This window comes from Bufo bufo, chromosome 3 (assembly GCF_905171765.1).
Source record: "Bufo bufo chromosome 3, aBufBuf1.1, whole genome shotgun sequence".
Lineage (NCBI taxonomy): Eukaryota > Metazoa > Chordata > Amphibia > Anura > Bufonidae > Bufo > Bufo bufo.
Genome location: NC_053391.1, coordinates 225,484,804 through 225,506,893, shown reverse-complemented (window position 1 = coordinate 225,506,893; position 22,090 = coordinate 225,484,804). Strand labels below are relative to the sequence as shown.

The 22,090-nt window shown below is 42.2% G+C and overlaps 1 protein-coding gene across 1 annotated transcript; it reads right to left on the bottom strand.

Annotated features, from left to right (window-relative positions):
- Positions 1–234: 234 nt before the first annotated feature.
- On the bottom strand, positions 235–21,782 carry GOLT1A (golgi transport 1A). Its single transcript, XM_040424006.1, has 6 exons — positions 21,702–21,782; positions 19,219–19,310; positions 18,943–19,121; positions 17,308–17,371; positions 5,210–5,371; positions 235–245 (listed from the first exon to the last, which is right to left on the bottom strand). Exons 1-5 carry the CDS (start codon positions 21,724–21,726, stop codon positions 5,330–5,332), a joined length of 402 nt encoding a protein of 133 aa, XP_040279940.1. The 5' UTR covers positions 21,727–21,782; the 3' UTR covers positions 235–245; positions 5,210–5,329.
- Positions 21,783–22,090: the final 308 nt, after the last annotated feature.

The following is a 22,090-nucleotide window of genomic DNA, read 5'->3' as shown; positions in this document are numbered from 1 at the left end:
ATGGGAGAGTTTCTAGAAGCAAGCCATTACTGACCAAAAAAACACAAGAGTCATCTCTCATTTGCCAAAAAAAATACCATCTAGATAACCCCTAAAACATCTGAGAAAGCATTCTGTGGACTGATAAGTAAAAGGTGGAACTTTGTGGAAGACATAGGTCCTGCTATTCTGTGTAAAACTACCACTAAATTCCACTATGGGAACATTTTACTAACAGTCAAATATGGTGGTGATAGTGTGATGGTCTGGGACTGCTTTGATTCTGCAGAACCTGGAAGACTTGTCATAACTGATTGAACCATGAATGTTGCTGTTTATCAAAAAATCCTGAAGAAAACTGACTGCCCTTCAGTTTGTGACCTAGAGTTCAAGTTCAGTTAGGTTATCAAGCAGGACAGTGATCTGAAGCGCACAAGCAAGTTCACTTCTGAATGGCTCAAAAGAAACAATTAACTGATTAATAACTTTGTAATTCACATTCATTAAAACTTTCCTACCGGTCACGTCATGGAAAGGTCAAGCAGCTTCTGGTCTTGTCCTAATGTCCCCAATCAATATGTCCCTTGATCACAAACTAGAGGGACAGAATCCTTGAACTTAGGGTTACTAATTAGACATTCAGCTACAGGTGTTCCATTGACATCATGCCACCGCTCTTAAAGGCTATCATTGTGCATAGCAAGACGGCAATGGAGGCTGGAATGGAGGTCTATCCTCTTCATTGATAACTCTTGCTTTTGTCTTGGATGCAATGATAGCCAGACATTAGTCAGAGACCATGTGGGCAATGTCATGAAGAGACCTTCACAAGGTAACATCACACCGGTCCCACTCCTAAGATTATGGTGTGAGGTGGCATAAAGTACACTAGCCAAACCCCTCTAGTTTACACTTCAGGTAAACTAACAATTCAGCGATACATTGTTTCGGTCGTGGAATCAGTGGTAAGGCCATTTCTCCAAAGTGTCCCGGACACTGTTCTTCAACAGGACATCGCTAGGCCACATGTTGCTCGTGCTACTGTGAGCAGTCTGAATGGCCTAAACATGAAGTGTGGAAGGAAACCAGAGTACCCATAGGAAACCTATGCAAGCACAGGGAGAACATACAAATTCCATGCAGATTTTGTCAGTTTTGAATCCCTTTAAATGAGCAGTTCAGTTCTGCAAAGAAGAGTGGGCCAAAATGTTTTTATTTTATTCACATACTACGCAGCGCTTTACAGACATTATCATTCCTTGCTGCTCCCTATGGAGCTCACAATCTAAGTTTCCTATCAGTATGTCTTTGGAGTGTGGGAGGAAACCCACGCAAACACAAGGTGCAAACTCCATGTAGATGTTGTCCTTGGTCAGATTTGAACCTAGGACCCAAGTACAGCAAGGCAGTAATGCTAACCACTGAGCCACCATGCTGTCAGTAAATTACAGTGATATAAAAGACTCATATAGGTTATCACAAACATCTGATTATTGCAGTTTGAACTGTCCAAAGGTGGCATAACCAATTATTAGGTTTAGGGGCAATTATTTTCTCACATGGGTGATATACACTGACGAGCAAAATGTTAACAGTGTTTGGAACTTTTGACTTTCAGGCTCTATATCTCACCAACCACTACAGCTTCGAATGTGAGACTACCATCATTTTATAGATAATCATCTTGGCTATCTCATACATAAATTGGACTTGCAACTATTTAGCATATTAGTTATGTAGATTCTTATCATGTAACTGCATTGTTACTGTTTTGCTCTTGGTGGTGGAGCAATCTTTTTCTTCTTGTATACTACAAATTACAACCTTTTCTAACATTCCCTAATAGCTCAATGTGTTATTAGGTTGATTCTTAAGAAAAACGTTTGAATCCAGAAGCAGTTATGAAGATCTCCCAAGAAAAGAGAAACAGCATCATCCAGTTCTTCTATAGAGGTATCTCGGCCAAGAAAATTGCCAAACTGCATACTGTGCGGGCCATGACACAGTTGGAAGAATATGAAATTAAGTCCGTCCATCCATTTCAAAGCCAAGAGGTGAACATCTAGGCAAACAGGTTGGCTCATCACAAGATCTATCAGTTCTGGTGCGACAAACATAGTACTGGAGGTGGCTCATATGCTTCATAATAGTGAGCTCACAGACATCCATGCAAGCAACGCGTATTACACAAATCTGGAATGGTGACCCAAAAAAAGGTGAAGAAGCCTCGACTTCAATATCGTCATAAGAAGCAGCGGCTCGAGTTTGCAAAAAAGTATGAACAGTGGACAGTAGAAAATTGGAAACGGGTGATTTGGAGCAATGAGACTGTCAGTAGACTGGGCACTGATGGGTGCAAACAAGGGAGAAGGGGACTAAAAGATCGAGAAATTGAAGGAACTGTCAAATTCAGTTGCGGAAGCCTGATGATATTGGGTTGCCAAAGGCTTTGGATACAGGATCAATGGTGGTCCCAATGCTGAGCTATACGTGAGTATCCTACAAGACGAGTTACTTCGTACACTCGAGTACTATGGGTAACAAAAAGACGACATGGTGTTCCAGCAGGAGAACAACCCAAAGCATACGTTGAGATTGGCAAAGAAGTGGTTCAATGAACATGAAGTAGGGGTGCTGGATTGGCCCCCACAGTCCCTAGACCTCAACCCAATCGAACACTTGTGGGTAGAGTTGAAGAAAAAGCTGTATTCGTACCCAAGTGAGTCAACCAGTATGCACCAAAATTGGGAACGTGTAGAAGAGACCTGAGATTTCAGTCGAGACATGCTTGAATCTGATCAAGAGCATGCCCAGAAGGATTCAGGCAGTGCTGAAAGCCAAATGTGGATTTACAAAATAATACAAATTAGAATTTTAGGAGCAAAACAGTAACAATGCAGTTACATGACAAGAATCTGCATAACTAATCATATACTAAATAGTTGCAAGTCCAATTTATGTATGAGATAGCCAAGATGATTGTTTATAAAATGATGGTAGTCTCACGTTCGAAGCTATAGTGGATGGTGAGATATGGAGCCTGAAAGTCAAAAGTTCAAAACATTGTTACCCTTTCTCGTCAGTATAGATTTTAAATAAATCTTTATGTTCGATAAATGGGATAATCATTTAAAATGTTTACTTATGTTGTCTTTATCTTATATTTAAAGCAGGTTATACCATGATTAATGCAAAAAATTAAAATGAGTCTCTATTTATTACATGACAATCTATTTCTAACAAAGCTAGAACCAGCCTTGTATCTCAAATGGATCCAGAGGTCCCACAATTCTTTGCTCCAATTGCTGTGCTAAGTTATTTCAGAATAGCAGCTCAGGGGACGTTGAATTGAGCATGTGTGTCAACATCAATGATGTTACTGAGGTGGACAGAGAAATAAGGAAAAAAACAAACAGCAGGTGGCGCTATACAGATACGATTTATTAAATAACTCAATGGCTATACAAAATTTTTTATGACAACATTTTTAATTGCAAAAGCATTTAGATTCCGATGCTGCTTTAAAGAATGTAGTATATTTTCTGTGGGACAACCCTTTAAATAGAATTAACAAAAATAGAAAAAATTAGGTGGGGGCAATTATTTATAGAACTGTATATATATTCTTCAGCTACGCTGACAACCTGTGGTTATTGTTTGTTTCTTACTTGAATCAAATGTTCAATACATTTTCTATTTTTCGCAGTTATAGTTTTGGACAAAAAAATTATTCGTTTCTGACACACTTGTCATGTTGGGTAGTATAGTTAGAATATGGCTGTCTTTGTCAAAAACCCAAAATGCATCAGTTTTATTAATGTGATGCACCAGTTTTGGATCATAAAAAAAATGGTCTGCAGTATATCGCCCAAGACATGGCGTAAAGAAGAGAAATGAGTCTAAGGGTATGGTCACATAGTCAGGTTTCTGCATGCAGTTTTGGAAGCCAAAATCAGAAGTGGATCATAAAAGGAGAGAAAAGTGTAAAGAACAAATATGACTTCTCTTTCTTTAATTCACTACGGGGTTTGGCTTTCAAAACTGCATGCAGAAACCTAACCGTGTGGCCATACCATAACAAAGCCAAATCTGTCAAACATGCACCTCAATATATTTGCCATAACTTCAGTGTAGCTCCTCAAGATTTAGGCGACATTCACACAACAGTGAAAAAAATGGCCATGAAAAACGTACACGACACAATACATGTCTCATGACAATTTTAGATCATTTCTGTATCCATTTTCTGTCCATCTGGCCATTTTTAACTGCTGTTTTACATTTGTTTTTAATGACTGTTAAAAACGGGCAGTAAAAACAGATGAATTCAATTAGCTTATTTTTTTTAAATCCCAACACCTGCAGTCCCCTACAGTGCCCCCAGTATGACTAATGTCCTCATTAGTGACCCCCATTATTAATAATGCCTCCCTTATTGGCTCCCAGTATTTATAATTCTCCCATTATTGGCCCCCAGTATTAATAATGCCTTCCTTAGTGGCCCCAAGTATTAATACTGTCCCCATTAGTGGCCTCCGGTATTATTAATGCCCCATTTGGCCCACATTCAGTTTGTATTAAAAAAAATACTCAACTCATCCTCTTGAACATGCAATGACACTCGCTCCTCATTGGATGTGAAAGCCTGGAAATGACATCATCATGCTGGGAATGCAGGTTCTTTCCTGCTGCATCCAGTGAGGAGACAGTATCCCTGTGCGTTCAAGAGAATGAGGTGAGTATATATTTTTTTATTTAAATCCATGAACCTCCTTTGTACCCATTTGTGACAGCTGTTAGATGGGTGCACTCCTCTCTAAACAGCCATTAAAAATGGTCCCATTGATTTCAATGGGGTCCATCTGGCCATGATGGCTGCTATTCACTGGCCATTAAAAAGGCAGCTGTGTGAATAGACCCATAGACTTTAATTGTCTCTAAAAATGGCCATGTAAATGTAGTCTAGTCTTACACTCCCACTATTTAAGCCTTTATTAATAAATCTGCACCATGGAGCTCTTATACACTGTAACGACACAAGTAGGTGTGAGCAGCATAATTTCACTATTACTAAACTGATATAATACAGATGAAATATAGATTTTAGAGGCAAAATGTTCCCTTGGAGGAGTACAGAAAGCACCTTTCTGATATGTAGCAGAGGTTCACATAATACTTTTCCAACACTGGTAGAAGTTTTATTTCCATATTAAATACTACTTTGTAAAACAGAATTCTAGACATGTAGATGCAGGTAGTCCTGCTTACACAAAGGTTTATACTGCATTAACAAAAGACAGCAGGTTGTAAGCTTGAACTTGAGTGTGGATTTGGGCTTGTCTTAGTAGGGTTATACCATGGTCGTATCACCTCCTGCCAGGCTCTGAAAAAGCTGAAAAGTATTCAAATGTGAGCAGTTAGAATGCAGTTGAAACAAAGAGCATATTCTAAATTTGTTTTATCTAAAACAATTACACATACATTGTAATAAGAATGAAATTGATATGACACAATATACATACAGCCAAAAGAGCTGAGCAGCTTTACAAGGTCGAGTCACATTATTATGACCACTTCCTACTTTCAACGTCGGCAGCATATAGCTCATGAAGGAAGTCACATGTCGTGAGGCTTGATGGGTATATAAGGTGTGCAATAGACTGTCTGCAAACATATCCCTGGTTGTTGTAAATCAAAGTAAGACCACAGCACTCATCCACTAATGGCTTTTGTGGGTGCACGTCCCAAGTTGATTACTTCCACCGTACAAATCTACATAAATTGTTTCTATTAAGTTTAGAGAGAGCACACCAGAAAGATAATGTTCAAAAGTTCTAAAGAAGGGCACCAAAATTGGGTCTGAAACGTTGCAATAAATATTGGGAATGTACCACTGGTGTTGAAATTTGAATGAATAAAAAAACTAAACTTTTGAACATCATCTTTCTGGTGTGATATCCCTGGTTGCTGTCATGGGTAGAAGGGGCAATTTATCAGAGTTGCAAAAAGGGACGATTATTGGCTTTTGGGCCAAGGGTGTTTCTAAAACTGTGCAGTTTGTGAACTTGTAACACCCTTGAGTGGTGTTGCCACTCCTACACCCTGCTACTGTCCTTAAAGGGGTTCTGCAGTTTGTTTAAACTGATAATCTATCCTCTGGATAGATCATCAGCATGTGATAGGCGGGGGTCCGACACCCAGGGCCCCCGCCGATCAGCTGTTTGAGAAGGCAGAGGCGCTCCAGCAGCGGAGCGGCCTTCTCACTGTTTACCGCTGGCCCAGAGATGTCACGACTAGTATCAACTGGCCTGGGCGGGGCTAAGCTTCATTCAAGTGAACGGAGCTTAGCCCCGCCCAGGCAAGTTGATACTAGTCGTGATGTCGGGGTCTCGGGTGTCGGACCCCCGCCGATCAGATGCTGATGATCTATCCAGAGGATAGATCATCAGTTAAACAAACTGCAGAACCCCTTTAATGGTCTAACATAAAGTCATCTATGCATTATGTTCCAGGTCCTCTCCATAATGTGCATCTATAATAATGTTTGCAACTGTTTATAACATGTAATATGCCTGATTCACCAGCAGGTGGCAGCAAACCCGACAGAGCTGTAATTATGTAGAATGGAGCTAACCATTCCATTCTAACCCTCCTCTGGAGAGAAGTGGGCGAGTCCTATTTCCTGGATGAAGGGTGGGGACCAGTCAGAACTGGTTCTAGTGCTAGTGGTAGTGTGTGTGTGCTGGTAGGGACCGCATGTTGGAGCTCACCGGATTCTACCACATCCCTTGGCTAAACGTAAGCCCGGCCCAAGAGTGAAGCACAGCATCATGAAGTAAACAAAGACACTAATTAAGCTTGTCAGGACAGAAGAGTCAGAAAAAGCAGAGTTGAGTTTGCTTGCCATTTTAATGCTAAAGCCTGCTGGAACCAAGATAAAGCCTGAAATCTGTTTTGGAAAAACTTTTACTCAAGTAAAACTGCCTTTGAACTTCATCTCAAGGTCTGGACTAAAGTTCTTCCTTAATCCCTCAATTATTCCCTTTATTTATTGCTTCGGAGCCAAAGCCTCGGGTTCAACGGTATCCAGGTAGGAGCACCGTGACACACATAAAGAGACATTTGGGCCACACCATTACACCACTCTGCATTTCCTACACCTGGGAAGCGTTACATAGAGGGCCCTGGTGGGAGGCCGCCCGTTGCAAACTGTCCGCGTGCTGCTGTGTTAAAAGTGTTTTGTGAGTGGATACGAGTGGACTGATGGTACAGTGGAGCAGCTAACCACTAAAGTAAACCAGGAGACTACCAGACGTGTCTAAAACAACAGTTCAGCTGTTCAGCTGTCTAAAACAACAGTTCAGCGAACCCTACTACATATGGGGCTCTGAAGCGCACACATGGTCACTGCATCTCTGCTAAGGCTACTTTCGCATGGAGGCAGAAAAAAATAGGATCCACCACTAACAATTATCCCCTCACAGTGACTACTACACATGGCACACAGCATCCCCTCATCACTTACCCTATGAGTTATTATTTTACTGAGGTTTATTATTTCCAGGTCTGTGCTCTAGTTGCTCGCCCTCGATCACGCAAAGAGAAGATATAAAACTATACCATTATAAATGAAAATGAAAAATATTATTTAAAGATGTATTCCGGGGGTACAATATTGATGACCTATCCTCAGGATCGGAGGTGGTCCAACTCCCCCCAACCATCCGCTATTTAAAAGAGTCATTCAGACAATTTCAGCAGCCTTCTCACAGTATACCAAGCACAGTATACTAAGCATGTTGTATAGTGGTTGTGCTTGGCATTGCAGCTCAAACTGCAAAGAAAAAGGGGGTCACGTTGCTATGGCTGAAAACAACACTGTAAAACAAAACATGCAATGCAACAGCTCACTTCAATGGGACTAAGTTGCACATAGGCCATTTGAACAATGACCACTGCCCTAGGAAGAAGCTGCAGTGCTCAATGGAGAACCACAGCCTCTTCAGACAGCTGATCAGAGGGGGTGCTGGGAGTCGTAGCCCTACTGATCTAATATTGATCACCTATCCCGAGGAAAAACCCTTTACATAAAAAAATAAATAAGCTCATAATTTTTTTCAAAATTGTCTATCTCCTCCTTAAAGGGGTTTTCCCATGTAAAGTATTACTATCAAAAGAAAAAAGAAAACATCTGGTACCGTGTTAGCCAATAGAAAACTAGTTTAGTGCCTTCATTAAGCGAAACAAAATAAGAGTATTGCAGGTTTGATACCTTTTAATAGCTAACAAAAATAGAAGTAATAATGTTACTTCTATTTTTGTTAGTCATTAAAAGGCATCAAACCTGCAATACTCTTATTTTGTTTCTCTTAGGCCTCTTGCACACGACCATATGAATTTTGCGGTCCGCAAAAAACGGATCCACAAAAAATACAGATGACATCCGTGTGCATTTCGTATTTTGCAGAACGGAACAGCTGGCCCCTAATAGAACAGTACTATCCTTGTCCGTAATGCGGACAATAATAGGACATGTTCTATTTTCTTGTGGAACGGAAATACGGAAACGGAATTCACACGGAGTACCTTCCTTTTTAAAATAAATGGTTCTGTATATGGTCCGGAAAAAAAATAAAAATGGAATGGAAACGGAATGAAAATATGTTCGTGTGCAAGAGGCCTTAATGAGAGCACTAAACAAGTATTAATATGCAATGAATAGGGCATTTCAAATGAAGCATTATTGCCCTTATGCTCAGTAACTTTCCAACTCTTTTCCTCCTCTCATTGTGGACGTAGTGATGTCGTAGGAGCAGGTTATGCGGCCGGACATCTTTCATTCGATCAACCCTACTTATAAATTTATAAACATATTTATACTTCTAGTAAAGAAAAATGAGGGACATTTGACTCCTGGGAAATGCAGGTACTTTATTGTCACATAAAATGAACTTCCTACCACCCACAGAAAGTGAAGAGACAAGAGCTCCAGAGAGGTGAGCAACAAACTCACAAAAACACTCAACAAAAAGGTCACAAAATGACACTAGAGAGCAGTGTTTTACAGTTATAGAGTTTAAATAAATATGCATTACTCTAGATGTTTTATTTTAGTTAAATAATGGGATAACCCCTTTAAAAATCTAGAAACTTTTCTTGCAACTGTTATTATAGAAAACAGCATTATTGCGTTCTCTCAATTCCTCTATAGAAAACCATGCATTTGCTTAGGGCATACTCTGGAATGCTTTGCCTATAATATAAAGCGTTCAGTGTACCTTGATACAAAGCAATAGAATACGTTGATAGGTGACTTGTGGTGTAAGAGAAACCACACAGGAACTGCTAAGATAGTTTGTGTGTATAGACTGAGGACCCTTGAAAAATGCTGAAAAAAAAACATTGTATGGGGTCCACAGATGCTGTATTTAGAGTACCATTTATGTGAGACAGTCTGTAAGAGGCACTACAAGACATGACATTTAGAAATGTTAAATGCTGGAGAGTTAAAAAGGAAGATCAATAGAAATGTTAATGACAAAATAAAGTGGGCACATTTATACTCTGCTGACAGTGTACTGAGAATATGTCCAAACTATATTGGATGTGCACCATATGCACAGACACAGCGTACTGACGTACATGAATTTGTTTTACATACTGTGTATTGGCAGTCATAATTAGTGATGAGCGGCAGAGGCAATATTCTAATTTGCGATATTTCACGAATATTTGGGCGAATATTCATAATAAATTTGCGAATTCGAGAATTCGCATCTATTTTCTTGATTGCGAAAATCGGCAATGTAATATTCTCGTAATACAGGCGTGGGTCACTGTTGCTACATTTTTTAAGCTGTTAGAAGTTTTCTGAGTCTGGAGAAAATGGTTGGCACGGCAGAACATTACAATAGCTTTATATGCAGTGTGGGGACTGGCTCTGGTAGACAGGATTAGCGGACGCAGTATAGAGGCAACAACAAGTTCTTTGGATCAAACAGTTCAGTGTTTTATTCACACTTTAGGCAAGTGACAAAACAAGCAGTCATATTCAAACAAAAAGTCACCTTGCGGTGTTGGTGGTAATTCACACCATGCAGCAATTCTGCCTCAAAGAGTCCTTGCTGATAGCAGCACCAACCTGTTTTCATGCCAAACAGGTAGCAATCATTCATCCAGACACAAGGCTCCCAGATCCCAACACAAAGACATGGCTTCTGAGCCCAGCTGCCTATTTAAGGACAGCCAGGTGCTGCCAAAACCTGGACCGGCAAGGAAGGTAAGTGGGGAAATAACCAAACACGGGAAAACAAACAGAACAAACGACTAGGCCCAAAAGCTAGGGAGAAAAGGGTCATCTCCTAGCGATCCCTAAAAGCTTTCCCTAAACTGCTGTGCTCATGTGCATACCCTTAAGATGGATATGCACATGCCCTCATGCCTAAAACCTAAACACCCTGGGCAAACCCTAAGCAGCAGGGAAAAGGGAAGAGGCAACCTGCTTCTTCAAAGCAGGAAGAAGCAAGCGTCTCCCGAGAGGCCTAGAAAAACACACAAAGGGAAATGAAGGAGAGGACTTATCTTGAGCAGAGCTGGAGCAGACGACCCACCACAAATCAAGAGCTCCCAGGAAAGAACTATAACCCGCACAGGCCACTGGGGGAAGGAGGGATAAATAGCCTCACTAACAATAAAACCCAGTAGACCTGAGGGAAGGTGGATACAGCTCAAACCCAAATCAAAACAAACAAAGAAGTCAGACATGTGCAGCCAGTCTGACAGATATCCGCACATTCACAGGGCAAGGTGTGACAGTACCCCCCCTTCTACGGGTGACCTCCGGACACCCCGGACCAACTTTATCCGGGTGTGCCCTGTGAAAGGCCCTCACCAGGTGGCTAGCACTGACTTCAGCAGCCGGAACCCACATTCTTTCCTCGGGACTGTATCTCTTCCAGTGCACCAAGTACTGGAGGGAACCCCGAAGAACACGTGAGTCGAGAATGTTAGAGATTTCAAACTCCAAATTGCCATCCACCAGAACAGGGGGAGGTGACAATGGAGATGGTTCCACAGGTTCCACATATTTCTTTAATAAAGACATGTGAAACACATTATGGATCTTCCAGGTCTGCGGAAGATCCAGACGAAACGCCACCGGGTTGACAATCGCAGAGATTTTGTAAGGGCCAATGAATCTTGGACCCAATTTCCAACATGGTACCTTCAGCTTAATGCTTCTAGTGGACAACCATACTGAATCACACACACACAGGTCCGGACCAGTCATCGTCTCCTGTCAGCCATCCATTTATATCTTTCACCCATCTTTTCCAAATTAACTTGGATCTTCCGCCAGATAGATGACAAGGCGGAAGAGAATCTCTCCTCTTCTGACATCCCAGAAGATCCAGTCCCAGAAAAAGTACCAAACTGTGGGTGAAAATCATATGCGCCAAAAAATGGCGACTTATCAGTGGACTCCTGTCTACGGTTATACGGCAAATTCGGCTAGAGACAAAAACGAGGACCTGGTTCTCGGCAACAAAACACCTCAAATAGGTCTCCAGGTTTTGGTTAGTGCGCTCTGTCTGACCATTCGACTGGGGATGAAAAGCTGAAGAAAAAGACAGTTGAATTCCCAGGCGAGAGCAGAACGCCCTCCAAAACCTGGAAACAAATTGCGTCCCCCTATCAGACACCACATCAGAGGGAATGCCATGTAGTTTCACAATGTTATCGATAAAAACCTGAGTGAGAGTTTTGGCATTGGGCAAGCTAGGCAACAGTACAAAGTGGGCCATCTTACTGAAGCGGTCCACTACCACCAAAATCACAGTTTTCCCAGAGGAACTCGGTGAATCGGTAATAAAGTCCATGGACAAATGCGTCCAAGGACGAGACGGGGTGGATAAAGGAAGAAGGGATCCTGAAGGCCGAGTGTGAGCCACCTTTGCTCGTGCACAGGTCTCACAAGCTGTCACATAACCCTCCACACCCTTGTGCAACCCTGGCCACCAGAATCTCTGGGAAATAAGATCTATGGTGGATTTGCTTCCAGGATGCCCCGCAAGAACCATATCATGATGTTCCTTGAACACCTTGTATCGCAGTTCAGCAGGAACAAACAACTTGTCTGGAGGACAAGAATCAGGAGCCTCCTCCTGGGCCCCCAACACCTCCATCTCCAACTCGGGGTACAGAGCGGAAACCACCACCCCATCAGCCAAAATCGGAGCGGGATCCTCCGAATCACTCCCCCCAGGAAAACTACGTGACAACGCATCTGCCTTGACGTTTTTAACCCTAGGGCGAAAGGTGACCACAAAATTGAACCTAGTAAAAAAACAGTGACCATCTAGCCTGTCTAGGATTCAGGTGCTTAGCAGACTGCAAGTAAGCCAAATTCTTGTGGTCAGTATATACCATAATAGGATGAGTAGCCCCCTCCAACCAATGACGCCATTCTTCAAAGGCCAATTTAATGGTCAGCAACTCTCTATCTCCTACATCATAATTTATTTCAGCGGGCGAGAGTTTCTTGGAGAATAAAGGACACGGACGCCATTTGCTAGGGGATGGACCCTGCAACAGAACTGCTCCGACTCTGATGCATCAACCTGCACGATGAACGGTTGAGACACATCAGGTTGCGTCAGAATGGGAGCAGACGCAAAACATTTCTTAATAGCAGAAAAGGCCTGTAATGCCTCATCCGACCAGACAGAAAAGTCGGTGCCTTTTTTAGTCATATCTGTCAAATGTTTTACAATGGTGGAATAATTCAAGATGAATTTTCTGTAGTAATTGGTAAAACCCAAAAACCGCATCAGAGCTTTCTGATTCTCAGGCCGGTCCCATTCCAGTACTGCCCGGACCTTTTCGGGGTCCATACGAAAACCAGAGTCAGAAAGCAGGTATTCTAAAAACAGTAGTTCCTGGACAACAAATACACATTTTTCCAATTTTGCATACAATTTATTCTTCCGAAGGATCAACAACACCGGTCTCACGTGATCCTGATGGGTCTCCAAATTGGGTGAGTAAATTAGTATATCATCAAGGTAAATAACAATGAACCATCCCACTAAATTATGGAAAATATTATTGACAAATCGCTGAAAGACCGCTGGTGCATTAGTTAAACCAAAGGGCATGACAAGATTCTCGAAATGACCTTCGGGTGTATTGAAGGCCGTTTTCCACTCATCCCCTTAATTCACGGAAATCTAAACATGGTCTAAGTGATCCATCTTTCTTTTTTTACGAAAAAGAAACCGGCGGCCATAGGGGACTTAGATGGCATAATATGTCCCTTTGCCAAACTCTCTGCAATATACTTCCGCATAGCTTCTCTTTCGGGTTGGGAAAGGTTGTATAGTCGAGATTTTGGCAGTTTAGCTCCAGGGATGAGATTGACCGGACAATCATATTCTCGATGGGGAGGCAGCTCCTGAGCTACACCCTCCAATAATACGTCCGCAAAATCAGAAAGAAACTGAGGTAGGACCGTAGTTGACACCCCTGAGATAGAAGCACAAAGACAGTTGTCCGAACAAAATTTACTCCAGCTACTGATTTGTCTTGTTTGCCAGTCAATAGTAGGGTTATGCTTTATCAACCACGGTAAACCCAGAACCATCAGAGCAGGCAAGCCCTTCATAACAAAACAAGAAATGGACTCAACATGTGAATCATCCACCCTTAACAGAATGTCATGAACGATATGAGTAAGACTCTTTTGTGAAAGAGGGGAAGAGTCAATAGCAAACACTGGTATCTCTTTATCTAAAGTGCTAGTTCTAAAACCAAGATTTTGGAGGAACTGAAAATCAATGAGGTTTACCCACGCACCACTGTCAACAAATACCTCAAAATCTAAATTTCCTAAGTCTAGCGCCACCATGGCAGACAGGAGGAAACGGGTATTGCAGGGAGAATGCATATTTGCTTGCTCAGACTCCCCATTCAACCTACCAACAGTCAGGGAAGTTTTTTTTTCTCTTTATGTGAATACCTCCGTAGTTTTTCATTACCGCTTTGAGGTTTAACAAAAGGACATGCACAAACAAAATGACCTTCTTTTCCACAGAAGTAACATAGCTTATTCAGCTTCCTAAAATCCCTATCATCATATACCCCGGGGACTAGGTGGGACGGATCCACTTACAGACGGGACCCCCCGCTCGAGAGGAATCTTATTCCTTTCTCTAAGACATCTATCAAGCCGCACTGCCAAAGACATGGCCGTCTCCAATGAATCGGGATACTCATGAAAACCAAGGGCATCTTTCAACCTCTCAGCTAGCCCCTGACAAAACTGACTCCGGAGTGCAGGATCATTCCACCCCGAGTCAGTTGCCCATTTTTTAAATTCTGCACAATACAACTCTGCAGTACATTTTCCCTGTGACAAACTGCGCCGCAGCTTAGATTCAGCCATAGAGACGCGGTCTGGGTCATCATAAATCAAGCCCAAGGCTCTAAGAAATTCATCCACCGACCGGAGGGATGGTGAACCGGTCGGCAGAGAAAAAGCCCAGGACTGCGCGTCCCCTTTGAGCACAGATATAATGATGCCCACTCTTTGATTCTCGTCACCAGATGACATCGGCCGCAGACAAAAATACAACCTGCAGGAGTCCCTGAACCAAATAAAGTCATCACCACCCCCTGAGAACCTATCAGGGAGAGCGACTTTAGACTCTAAGCAGACCTGTTTCCTCCAACGGCGCCAGACACCAGAGCATTCTGACACCATGCAACAGAACTGCGGAGATCAGCAACCTCCAGCGATACTCCCTGCATGCGATCAACCAAGGCATCCATAGCCTCCATTTCACAAACAGCAGGGATATGACAGTTTTTTAGGTGGATTATAATGTCACGGTAGGAAGGTAAGTGGGGAAATAACCAAACACGGGAAAACAAACAGAACAAACGACTAGGCCCAAAAGCTAGGGAGAAAAGGTCACCTCCTAGCGATCCCTAAAAGCTTTCCCTAAACTGCTGTGCCCATGTGCATACCCTTAAGGTGGATATGCACATGCCCTCGTGCCTAAAACCTAAACACCCTGGGCAAACCCTAAGCAGCAGGGAAAAGGGAAAAAGGCAACCTGCTTCTTCAAACCAGGAAGAAGCAAGCGTCTCCCTAGAGGCCTAGAAAAAAACACAAAGAGAAATGAAGGAGAGGACTTATCTTGAGCAGAGCTGGAGCAGACGATCCACCACAAATCAAGAGCTCCCAGGAAAGAACTATAACCCGCACAGGCCACTGGGGGAAGGAGATATAAATAGCCTCACTAACAATGAAACCCAGTACACCTGAGGGAAGGTGGATCCAGCTCAAACCCAAATCAAAACAAACAAAGAAGTCAGACATGTGCAGCCAGTCTGACAGATCTCCGCACATTCACAGGGCAAGGCGTGACAGCTGTAAATCAGCCCAGCAGCACATGCTGGGAGGAAAATACCTGTTTTCCCAGACCAAACCTCTCACTGTGTCACAGCAGATAGAGTGCTCCAATATATTCGCGATTGCGCAAATCGGCAATCAATGATGTGCATATTTTAGCGCAATACGTGCAACTTCACATTTTAGCAGGTCTGACTACATATTACTGATTGGTGCACTAAGTATTGTTGTGAACTTATACATCACAGCACTATGTCTGGAGCATGTATGTATGGACAGCAGAAACTATCACACTACCTAACACCCTCAGCTACACTATACCAGGATATCACCTACACTGACTATCTCCCACTAACTATCTGTATTATATATAAGCTAACTAACTAACTATTTATCTAATGTAATAAGTTTGACACACCAAAACACAGAGCACAGCAATGACACTGCTGTCTCTCTCAGAACTGCAAAAAACTGCAGAAAATGGCTGCTGGGGAGGTTCTTATATAGTAAGGGGTAGGCAACTTTCCTATTGGTTGCTAGGGATGTTTCTAAGCTCAGACAAGGACATTGCAGCCTTCGCATTGGCCCACAAGAAAGAAGCAGGGAGGGATCATGTGTTGAAGTAAAAAAAAAATCTAGAATATTCGTGAATACGAATATATAGCACTATATTCTAAATATTCGTGAATTCTCAAAGTGGCGATATTCACGATTAAAATTTGTGATTCGAATATTTGCGCCCACAACTACCCATTAGTCACTAAGCATTGTGATACATGTAATATGCAGTTACTAAATAAGAGTTCCAGCATGACAAACTGGTATGTTATGTGCTTGCAGGCCTGCTTCTACCTATGTATGCTCTAGAATGAATTAAATGCCTGTGAGCCCACTACTTACATGCACCTACATGGGCCTGTGGTAATGTTTTTACCATAGCATTATCCATATGGCCACAGTCATTTTGCATGGCGCCTATTTAAAAGAACGTAATACATAAGTTACATTTTGGCAGCAACTCATAGAGAAAGGTACCACAAAGTGGCCCATCTCTGTGACGCCCTTACCATCTCATACTGTATTTAAAAATGTTTTGTCCAAATGGGCAAGATAATTTTTTTTTAAAGTATAAAAACATAACAAATCTAAAAATGATGTTAACTAACTCAGTTGTAGCAATAATAAGAAAAAAATAAAATACAAATATAAAAAAAGACAATATATAAAGCCTAGACTAGATGATCTACCAGTGTACCTAGGCAGACATGTTCAGTTACCAGCAGTAAGGATATCCAATGAGTGGGGTCACTTAAATGAAACATTTACTTTTAGGTTGTCATTTTCTTATAAATTATGTATTGGTTAAGCTTTCATAAATCAGTTAGTGCAAAATGGTTCAGTTTCATATTCTTTTGTATATGGATTTTTTTTTTATCTCAGCTATTGTGCCTCTGTTTTCCATCTCATTGTTGCTCGAGTACCATTGTTAATGTAGCACACATAGAAAATGGCTATGCTATACAAGGCCTGTCAGAATCCCAACAAAATTACTCCTTCCTTCTCATGTTTTTAATATAGAGTAGGGAAAAGTTTCTAGTGCCTTCCTCTACTGGGATCTGTTCCAGAGAATTCCCTAGACTGGATTTGGCAAATTCATCACTGTGAAAGTGTTAAGATTGTACAGAGTCTTTAGCCTTTGGGTTTAAAAAAACAATACTTCCAACAATAATTCACTGTCCGCAAGCGGACATCTTGAAAACAGCAATGTATTAAAACATAATTGAACATTTTTTTTAAGATCAAATAACGATTTAGTTTTATTTTTTAGAAAATGAGAACTCTCCTAAAATTATGTGTCATCTTGAAATATGTTCATTTTAAAGTATGATCCCCAATCATGCAATGATAATTACCTTGGTGAGTAAAGGAATATTGCCTAGAGATCCCAGGAATCCAAATACTAATGGGAAGAATCCTCTATTAAAAAAATAAATAAAAATTTTCAGTAAAATAAAATGAAAATGTAATATAATGCTAGACCACAGCATAGCTAGACATAAGTACAACTTTGGCATTGATGCACACACCACTGGCAGGTAGCGGGCACGTGTATGTATACGGCATGTAATTGATTCCGGTCCAACAAGTACTGGAAAAGGGTAGGTAGAAGAGCGGTGGCGCTGGAAGCGGGACATTGTGAACAGGCTTTTTAACTTATTTTCAGGGACAGACTGGGAACTTAATGTGGCCCTGGAAAAAAAATCCTAAAGTGGCCCCAGGTTGTAGGGGGTCCAGATTGACAGAAGGTGGGGCAACACAATTAGGTAGGGTCAGCAATACCTATAGTGCAAAATACTATCTCATCAGAACCATATGCCATAGTGCAGCACAATTTATTGCCAAAAAAGCTGTCCCACTGTTGTGGCCATCAAGTGATTCCAGTTGTCTCTGATTAAGATGTTAGAGACCACAGCAGTTAAATTCAGGAGGACATGTGTGGTCGCTGGCCAGGTACATGATTACCTGATTCTTACATTGTTAATTACCACTGAGAGCTCATTATGTACCCGGCCAGTGGCAGAAGGCAGGGCTTGGGTGGCCTCCTGGGCATCAGCCACAATTTCCCTGTCTGTCCTTTTAAATCATTATATTATTGTATTTTTCACCCCATAAGACGCATTTTTGCCCCCAAAAGTGGAGCTGAAATGCCCCCACATCTTATGGGGTGAATACTAATGAGCGCTTCCATTATGGAAGCGCTCATTAGTACCGGAGGACCAGGAAGCGGTGAAGGCTCTGTACTCACCGTTTCCTGGTCCTCGGCTGTCGGCTGTGAAGGCTGCGGACAGCATGAGGATGCTCTGTGACCTCATGCTGTGCACGTCACGGTTCACAGCACAGCCGGTGACAGGAGGATTGTGAAGTAGGTGAGGAGCGGTGGTGTCTGGAGCAGGAGAGGTAAGTGTTTTATTTTATTTTATAAAACATGAGGCAATCTGGGGCAATATGGAGATGCTGGGGGCTAAATAAGGGCTAATATGGAGATGCTGGGGGCTGATAAAGGGCTAGCATGGAGATGCTGGGGGCTGATCAGGGGCAATATGGAGATGCTGGGGGCTGAACAGGGGCAATATGGAGATGCTGGGGGCTGAAAAGGGGCAATCTGGAGATGCTGGGCGCTGATCAGGGGCAATATGGAGATGCTGGGGGCTGATCAGGGGCAATATGGAGATGCTGGGGGATGATCAGGGGCAATGGGGCTACTGGGGGCTGATATAAGGCAATGGGGGCTGCTGGGGGCTAATATGAGAGGCAATGGGGGCTATGTTCAACGGGGACTGCTGGGGGCTAATATGAGAGGCAATGGGGGCTGATATGAGGCAATGGGGACTGCTGGGGGTTAATATGAGAGGCAATGGGAGCTGCTGGGGGCTGATATGAGGCAAAGGGGACTGCTGGGGGCTGATGAGAGGCATGGGGCTCTTATCTGAGGTCTGTCAGATCAGCATCATACATTATAAGCTTAGATCCATTTAATGGCTAGTTACCTGAAAAGACTGATGAAGCCATAGAATTCACACAGCATTCCTATCAGTGGCCATCGGAAAAGGACCAGCAGCGCTCCTCCTAAGAAGAAGGAGCTGCCCCTCAGTTTGTGTCGCTGGAAGAAGAAACTGAAAGTCCGTCTGAGGCCTATAATGAGGGCAAGGCCTGAGAGGAACAAAATCTACAAGTTGAACATAGACAAATTTTTCAAATGAATTTCTTCAAGTTATTGTTGCAGGCTAATGAGTGATCTATAGAAAAAAATAGAAAAAACTTACATTTCCAAAAGCTAACAGAACACTGTCAAAATAGAGTAAAATGCCAAATATTAGAAAGAAAACGCCAAATCCAACCAAACCAGCACCAAGCTCTGCAAGGAAAATGAGAAAAAAAACAATCAAATAGTATCAAAGTAGGCACCGTAGGGTAGCTTAGGTACTTATTAAAGGCAATGTCACCTGCGACCTCCCTCTCAAACTGTTTGCATAGACACACAGCCATTGCTCTCCAGATTAAAATGTAGTTTTTCTTTTGTTGATTTGAGGCTCCGTTTCCAAGTTATGATATTCTAAATATGCAAATTAGGCATTTGGTGCAATGGAGGTGTCACCCTTGCTCTTGTTGTACCTTTATTTAAAGAGCCTCTGTCAGCACATTTGTAGCTATGAATCTGGCTGACCTGTTACATGTGCACTTGGCAGCTGAAGGCAACTGTGTTGATTCCATGTTCATATGTGCCCGCAGTGCTGAGAAAAATGATGTTTTATTGTATGCAAATGAGCCTGTAGGAACAATAGGGGCGTTGCTGTTACACCTAGAGACTCTGCTCTCTCTGCAACTGCCCTCTCCACTTTGATTGACAGGGCCAGGCAGTGAAAACACCATCACTCCCTGGCCCTGTCAATCAAAGTGCAGAGGGCGCCACAGTTACAGAGAAAGTGGAGCCTCTACAGGCTCATTTGCTCCTAGAGGCTTATTTGCATATATTAAAACTTAATTGTTCTCAGCAATCTGGGCACATATGAATATGGGACAAACACAAATGCCTTCAGATGTGATATAGTCCGAGCACTCACATACGGGCATATGGAACGAATAGCATTAGTATGAATAAAAACATTTAATAAACATCAGAATACAATACAATATAAGTAGAGTCAAAAATAATTAACTCAGAAAATGAAACTCCGGTTAAGGGGGCTTGGTTGAAAATATACTCTATATAGAGTGCTTGTGCTTGAAAGTTTATTTCCCAAGATGAATAAAGTCAATACAACTTCAAACGGGCTGATGCATATGACACACCATGGATGTGCACAAATTGACTCTGAACAAACCTACCAGTCAGAGGGACCCACAGCAATAGTTAAATCCAAACAATGTTCAGTAGATGTGGTGCGGTATTGGTAACCCACACGCCGAGGCGTCCCACGGCTGTGTAAGACCGACACCACTTGTTACCTGTCCCGAGGTCTTCAGGTGGAAATACCGTCCTCACAGTTAGTAATGCGTCCTGCTGTTACGGGCCCAAACGAAAGCCACACCAAACGAAGGTAGGGAATACTGGCTTATCACGTGATATGTCGGCAGGAAGTGCTGGCTGGTCATGTGATGTATCACGAGGTCATGATGGTCCTGGTATCCTCAATATGGAAGAGGTAAATCATCCAATGGTGTATAGAAATAGCACAAAGTTTAGGTCCTGACTCCTGATTCATCCAGGGAATCTCAAACTGACATGTCAGGGTCGGTCTCTTCAAGTTGATGGGTCTCGTCAGAAATGCCTTCAGCTGCCAAGTGCACAGGTCAGACAGGTACAAATCTGCTAAAGATGCCCTTTAAAAGACCATTTCAAATTGAGGCCTGTACAATCCTGCATTTTACCTGACTGTTCCAAAAGGTCCTGGCTAATGCTTATCACCTTGAGAGGCTAGAGTGCTTAAGAACTGGGCCCCAACCATTATTTATCCCTTACGTTCTTGCTACTCTCTTGTTTGGCAAAGAGCCCAGAGCATACTGTATCTATAGGCAGTGTAGAGATAGCAGTTTTACTAAAGTCCTGGTGCCTTAAGAAGATACCAGTATTATACAAGTTAGTTGGTTTTTAAGGACCCTGGTAGGATTGTAGGGTCTCCACATTCACCAGAGCCTTTGCACTAACAATTACACCAAATTTCACCTTATCGAAACCATTTAGTTATTAAATCAAGCCAAACATGGGTCATTCGGATGGTGATGGGGCAAATATATTTTACTAGATACTAGTGCAGGTCCATGATCAGCATAACAGCAGACCATACAGATTCCTCCGCTTTGTAATACGTCTTATATCACAAAGCAATACAGCTCTTCTTATGTTATATTACATTGTCCAGGCAGATACATGCACAAAATGTATCTTTCCAGATAACTTCTATCACTAGAAGAGTGTCTTCTGGGTATATGTTTAAAATAATGAGCGCACATCGGTTGTTCAACTGTCTTGAAAGCCCTTGCAACATCGGACATCTCCAACCAGAGTATTGTATGTGTTGTGCTCGTTATATGAGACGTAAAAAGGAGATACATCACCGTATAGTCCTGACATAAGCAAAGTGAAAGCGTAGTAAGAGGACATAGAAGAGACACTATAGTAGACATGGGAACAGAAGAGACATTAGACTAGTTTAATAGACACGGACATAGACACACACTTTATATTTTCAGTCACTTCAGTGAAGGCTGATTTTAAAAGCATTTACCAAGTGCTGGTCACACTCACTCTGTATTTCGCTGATCATTGTCATTCAATGTAGGGGGACGTAGTGTCTTGCGTTCCACTTCCTAGTTTACGTGTTCTATCCCAAATGACCCTTGGAATATGAAGAAATCAGCAGGAATGTTAACTTTGTCATCAGCAGAGGCAGTGATGTAACTAGAGCTTCACATGACAATGGTTGAGAATTGTTCTAGACAATTCTGTCTATAACTAGCTTTGGCACAGTGCATCATATCGTTACAGCACAGAATAGTGTGTGACACCTAAATACCAAGGTGACCACAATATGACTCTGCAGCTAAACTTTATAGACCTGGTGTCATGTTATAAACCATTAGAAGAGCCAAGTCTATAGCAGACTCTAAATCTAGACATTGCTATTTATTTCATGA